The sequence below is a fragment of the Geospiza fortis genome, unplaced genomic scaffold, assembly GCF_000277835.1.
Source record: "Geospiza fortis unplaced genomic scaffold, GeoFor_1.0 scaffold412, whole genome shotgun sequence".
In the NCBI taxonomy this organism is placed as follows: domain Eukaryota; kingdom Metazoa; phylum Chordata; class Aves; order Passeriformes; family Thraupidae; genus Geospiza; species Geospiza fortis.
This window is the reverse complement of record NW_005054504.1, coordinates 90,018-96,340: the sequence shown is the minus strand read 5'-3', so window position 1 is coordinate 96,340 and position 6,323 is coordinate 90,018. Positions and strand designations below refer to the sequence as shown.

The 6,323-nt window shown below is 54.2% G+C and overlaps 1 protein-coding gene across 1 annotated transcript in view; it reads right to left on the bottom strand.

The window, feature by feature from the left end:
- LOC102044425 (exocyst complex component 1-like) overlaps nucleotides 1-6,323 on the bottom strand; it is a gene marked incomplete at its 3' end in the record, with an annotated part of 17,582 nt that overhangs the window by 7,984 nt on the left and 3,275 nt on the right. The window contains exons 2-6 of the mRNA XM_031063434.1: nucleotides 5,017-5,244; nucleotides 4,093-4,225; nucleotides 3,512-3,621; nucleotides 2,655-2,804; nucleotides 1,930-2,023 (exon numbers count right to left, since the gene is read on the bottom strand). Coding sequence (XP_030919294.1) covers nucleotides 1,930-2,023; nucleotides 2,655-2,804; nucleotides 3,512-3,621; nucleotides 4,093-4,225; nucleotides 5,017-5,244 — 715 coding nt within the window. The remainder of the gene's footprint in view (nucleotides 1-1,929; nucleotides 2,024-2,654; nucleotides 2,805-3,511; nucleotides 3,622-4,092; nucleotides 4,226-5,016; nucleotides 5,245-6,323) is intronic.

Below are 6,323 nucleotides of genomic sequence, written 5' to 3'. Positions count from 1 at the left end.
AATTCTGGCCTGTCCTGGGGCTGGGCAAGGGACACCTTCCCCCTGCTGTCCCCTGCTCTGCTGCAGAGATGGCACTGAGAGCTCGCCTGGGACACCGCCAGCCCCGGGGAAGGTGCCCCCGCCTCTGTGGGCACAAATTGCTAAAAATTCCCCCTTTTCTCACGAACTGTGAGGTTGTTCCAATGTTCTGCTCGCATCAAGGATGGGCTGAACAACCCCTGGGGCTTCCTGTCTGTCCCAGACCTGTCCTCACCCTCTGGAGCAGAGCGGGGACATCCCAGGACAACAAAATTCACCCTGTCCTGCCCGGGGAGCAGCCCCAGCGCTGGGCAGACACTTTGGGCTGATTTCTACTGGAGCAGGAGCACCTTGTAGCCTTCCAAGGGTTTTCTCCTGGGGTTTAATCCCTCCTAGGGTTTACAGATTCGTGTAGGATTTAAAGATGGATGAAACGCTGGAAGGAAATCCCAGTTTAATGTTTATGGAAGGGGATGGGACAGATTGGCTGCCACCCATGCCCTGCACCACCTTTTGTTTAATTTAACAACTTTATTCCCATAAATGGTCCAATGGTGCCCATTTAGGTGCCATTAGGACTATTTAGGTGAAATTTTCCTCCTTTTTATCCACAGACTGCTGTGCAGGTATTTGTGTGAGCACTCCCCATCCTGCTTTGATCCCAGGGTTTGAGGTGCCCTGGGAGCAGCTGAGTGGCTTTCCCAGGGGGACTGATGCTGGGCAGGAGGAGCTGGAGGGGGTGGTGGGGAGCCCCAAAAACAATGGGGTTGGGAATGGGAGCCACCAACCCCATTCCCTTTCTTCAGCTCCATCCCCTGGCTTGGGATCTGGACACGGGTGCTGAAGGAAGTGCAGAGCTGGAAGTGCTGACTCTGATGGACAAAACACACCAGCCTGACCTTCAAACTGGGCCAAACTGGCCTGGAAATTTCCATTACAGCCCTTTGTTTTGCTGAGGGAAAATGTGACTTGTGGGCCATAAAAAATTTCCAGAGGAGACAGATCAGTTTCTCTTTTTATCTTCAGAAACACCTGACTGGAATATCTTGAGTCAGACCCAGCGATTTTGGTGGAAATGAGCACCTTGGGACAGCAGGGCCTGGCAGTCAGCTCACTGTGAAATCATTCCATAAATATTGCTGTGAATTCCCTCTGTCTCCTGGGACAGGCTTCCCTCTGCAGGGGAAAGTGCCTGGGGAATCTTGCATGAAAGATGGAGCAGGCTTTAGAGAATCCTAAAATCACAGAATGCTTTGGGCTGGGGTGACCAAAAATTCACCTCGTTCTATCCGTGCTATGGGCAGGGACACCTTCCACTCACTGTCCCAGGGTGCTCCAAGCCTGTCTGACATGGTCTGGAACATTTCCAGGGATGGGGGATTTACAGGGTCTTCCTGGAGCCTTCTGCAGGCTGAACAGATCCCTCAGCATGTCCTCAGGGGAGAGGAGCTCCAGTCCCTGGAGCAGGGGCAGGCAAGGGAAGAGAAAACCTGGTGGGGTTTTTCAGGAGATAATGGTGGAGTGGGAATATTTGAGAGCCAGGGAGAAGGGAACTGACAACAGGTTTTGTTTTCCAGGCTTTTCTACATCCCCCCCTCTCTCCTGTGGCTGCTTGGAACAGGACCCCAGCCACCAGTGTGTCATTCCTGAGCCCTGCTCAGGGAAGGAAGGACGCCAAACTCCAGCTCTGAGGAGCAGCTGAACAGAAGTGGGGAATTCATGGGGCGGAGGCTCTCACGAACACTGCCTGGTGTGGAGCAGAGCTGGCTTTTCCCTCCTGCCACCTGCAGAGCCAGGACACAAAGTCCTGGAGCAAACCTGGGGGAGCCACGTGTGCTGGAGGTGACTGTCCCCGTCCCTGGGTGCCAAACCCTGCCCAGCAGCACAGAGGGCACATTTTGAACCACTCACTTCCTTTTCTTCTTCCTGACAGGGAGATCTTGGCCTGCTCAAAAAGGGCTCTGATTTCCCGCTCGTAGAGCCTGCCAAGGTGCTGGGAATACACCTGGAATGGGGAGAAAAGGCCAGGTAAGAGCAAAAAGTCCAGATTTGGGCATTTCAGACCTTTCTCTTCAGCACAACCCTGGCACCCCTCTGTCACAGACATCTTTTATGAAAAATCCTTTCCTTAGGATCTTTCCTCCTGAGAAGCTGAGAGGCCTCAGGAACAAAATGTAACCAATGGTTATCTGCTGCTGTGGAATGCAACAGGTGCATCTGTGATTGGTCTCATGTGGTTGTTTCTAATTAATGGCCAATCACAGTCAGCTGGCTTAGACTCTCTGTCTGAGCCAGAAGCCTTTGTTATCATTCTTTGCTATTCTATTCTTCGCCAGCCTTCTGATGAAATCCTTTCTTCTATTCTTTTAGTATAGTTTTAATGTAATATATATCATAAAATAATACATTAAGCCTTCTGAATCATGGAGTCAGATCCTCGTCTCTTCCCTCATCCTGGGACCCCTCTGAACCCCTCACACCCCCCAGTTCCTGTCGGGCTCAGAGCTCCAGGCTGGCCAGACATCCCCAGGAGCTCTGGAAGCTCAGGTGAGAGCCAGGTCCCACCAGGAGCTCCCCAGCTGGACCTGCTGCTCCCAGGGAAGGTTTGCAGTGCTTGCTGAGGGTTTCAGCCCCACCTTGGGGAGGTCCCAGAACAGAGCAGGGCTGGTGCTCCTCAGCCAGGCCATCAGGGGCGTGTAGGGCAGCAGCTCCTCGTGCTGGGGTCTGTGGCTTGGGGCAGCCACGGTGCCAATGGGGGCATCAAGAGCAGGAGCCTGGGAATTGCCCTGAAGGGAGAGAAATGACAGAAAAAATTCACATCAAACAGCCTGGAAAATCTGCTGGGACACTGCACTCAAAGAGCTGTGCGGGTGGGATTGGAGTGGGGCAGGTTCGGAGCAGATCCAGATGGAAAAGTTTGCTCAGGGATGTGCCCAGCCAAGGTCTGCAAATCTCCAAGGATGGAAATCCCACAGCTCCTTCCCAGCTCCCTTCTCAGAACTGCTGCTTGACACTGAACAGTAAGGATTTAAGGAAGTAAGGATTTGGGAATTGCTCCTTTCCTCGGAAGGAAATCTCTGGGATTCCTGCTCACAGGGGTCTTGTCCATCAAATCTTTTAAACAGCCAGATCAGTGCTGGAAGGTGTTAATCAAAGGATCACAGGACTGGGGTTTACCCTGGGATTTTAGGTTACAAACAGATCAACAACCCCCAAAATAAAATAAGAAAACCCAAACAAAAAATTCTCCAGGGCTGAGGGTTTAAGGAATGCCACCAGAGGGATTTTGGGAACATGGATTGCTCCTACATCCCTGGAAAATTAACCTGAGGACTGAAGGACAATGGCAAGGGGAAGGTATGTGGGAAGATCTCTTTGGAGAGACAATTTGAGACAATCCTGTCACAGCAGCATCTCCTGCACCACTGGCCCAGCCTCCCCAGAATATTCCAATTTCCCAGGATTTCAGGCTGCCGTGGAGAGTGGAGCCCACCTGCAGCTCAAAGATGTTGGTGATGTGGCTGATGAAGGAGCTCTCAAAGTTCTGCTTGAGGGTTTCAAACAGGATCAGCTGCTCAGCCACTGCCTGCAGCTTCCGGTAACCTCGGGGGAAAAAAGGATATTTTGGGATTTGAGGGGATCTGGGGGAGCTGCAGACCCACATCCCTCAGAAAACTGGGAACTCAGAAAGAAGTCCTGAGATAAATCCAAAAGGGGCAAACGCTTTCCTGTGGTACCAAGGAAATACAGACAAGGAGTGGAAAATAAAATTTAAAAAATAAAAATAATCCATGTGTCTGACCTCAGCCAAAGAAACACACCCAGTCTCACCACAATGAAAACTTGGGATTTCCTGCCAGGATCAAGTCCCTGCACACTTCCAGGGATCCAGAAACTCCCCCATCCTGCCACAATGCCAGAAACTCCCCCATCCTGCCACAATGAGCTGCTGTTTTCCACAGACAGCACCGACCAGGATTCCCAAGCACAGCTTCCCCAGCTCCTTCCCGAGCCCCAAGAGGTGCCCACCCCTGGCAGGGGGGTCCCGTGGGAGGAATCCCTGGTCGTACTCACAGGGGTGGATGGGGAGGTCCATGCAGGAGGACAGAGCCTGGGCTGCAGCCGTGCAGGCTGCGATGGCCGCGGGGCTGGACAGATCTGCCCGGCTCAGGGCGGCACAGTGCTCCCTGCTCAGCTGCAGCTGGCTCTGAAACACAGCCAGAGCACAGCTGAACACAGCCAGAACTCAGCTAAACACAGCCAGAGCACAGCTAAACACAGAGCACAGCTGAACCCAGCCAGAGCACAGCTAAACAGAGCTAAACACAGCCAGAGCACAGCTAAACAGCACAGCTAAACACAGAGCAGAGCTAAACACAGAGCACAGCTAAACACAGCCAGCCCCTCGTCCCTGCCATTGCATCCCTTCTCATCCCTTCCCATCCCCTCCCATCCTTTCCTTTCCCTTCCCTTCTCATCCCTTCCCATCCCTTCCCAGCTCCTCATCCCCCTCTTCCCATCCCTTCCATCCCACTGGGAATTCTGCTGGCTGGAACAGCCGAGTACTGCCCTCAGCAGCAGCTGCTGTGTCCATCAGGAAATCCATGGAAGTCCCCATGAAAGCCAATGTTCTGCTCAGGAACAGCTGCAGTGGTGGCCGAGGAAGGCCTGGTGTTGCAAGCTCTGCCTCTAATTAATTAATTCATTCATTCATTGTTGGTTGTGTATTCCCAGGTCATGGTTATTTAATCAGCTTTGTCATTCCTAGTCCTGCCCTGGAAAAGGCCTTTCAGATCCCTCTCTGGGCCATGGTGAGGGTCCTGCACATCCCAGCCCTTCTCTGTCCATCCTCACCTTACAGCACCATCCCCCATTCCCCAGCCAGAGGAGCTCCACAGCCCTTGCAGACAATCAGAGCTCTCAGTGTTTAAAATTCCCTGGAAGTTTTTCCCAGCAGATTCACCAGCTGAAGATTAATGTCCCGGCAAGCCCACGCACCGTGAGGAGCAGGAGCTCATCCATCAGCCTGCTCCTGTTGGAGGCCAGGCGCTGCAGCAGGGAGCTCTCCTGGTGGATGTGATCCATCTGCTGCCTCACAGCCCCCAGCAGCTCCTCACACACCTGCAGGGTCTCCTCCAGCCTGCCCACCTCGGCCAGGGCCTCGTCCAGGGTGCCCATCAGCTGGGCCAGCTGCTGCTCCGAGGAGAGGATGGCACGCAGGTTGGCCTGTGGGAAGCAGGAGCGGAGGGGTTCAGAGCTTGGCAGGGCATGTGTCACCACCCTGGGGCGGAATGTCCTGTCTGTCACCCTCAGAGGCACAGCAGGGGCCGTGTCGCTGTAACCTGCAGGGTGTTGGTGGGAGTGCCACCTTGGCCAAATGCCACCTGCATGTCCCCAGGGCGCACAGAACCCTGCCCTGGGCAAGGGGTCCCCTCAGGGCACTTCCAGCTGCCCCAGCAAGCAAATTCCTGCGGGGTGTCCAGGAAAACCTGGCTGTGAGCAGAAAAGTCTCCATCATTCTGGAGAGGCCACCAAGCCCTGCTGGATGTGTGCCCTGGGAATGTGTCACTGCAGGGAGCGCCCAGCCCTCCCCTCCACAAGTGGTGGAGTCCCCTGAGGACCTGAGCGTCCATCCCACAAGATTTCAGAGAATCCCAGTCTGGTTTGGAGTGGGAAGGGACCTTAAAGCTCTTCCCATTCCACCCCATTCTTAATTTCAAATTGTCCAAATGGCTGAGCTGTCACTGGAAATAGTTCAGCTGAGCTGTCCTGGAAAGACAAGCCTCTCTGTGATCCAGTGACAATGCCCAATGTCTGGCATCTCTTCACTGATCAGAGTAGATACCATCCCCTATCAATGCCAGGAGACTGGCGCCTGGGTTCACTCTCGCAGAGAAAATTTTTGTAAGTAAATGGAATGCCAAGGAAATTGCTAATGTGGCTGTCCCATGGGCAGGGACACCTCCCACTGTCCCAGGCTGCTCCAGCCCCAGTGTCCAGCCTGGCCTTGGGCATTGCCAAGGATCCAGGGGCAGCCCCAGCTGCTCTGGGCACCTGTGCCAGGGCCTGCCCACCATGCCAGGGAACAATTCCCAATTCCCAATATCCCATCCATCCCTGCCCTCTGGCAGGGGGAGCCATTCCTGTGTCCTGTCCCTCCATCCCTTGTCCCCAGTCCCTCTGCAGCTCTCCTGGAGCCCCTTCAGGCCCTGGCAGGGCTCTGAGTTCCCCTCTCCAGGTGGACACCCCCAGCTCTCCCAGCCTCTCTAACCATGGACACTCATCTCCAAAAGCAGCAGCTCCAC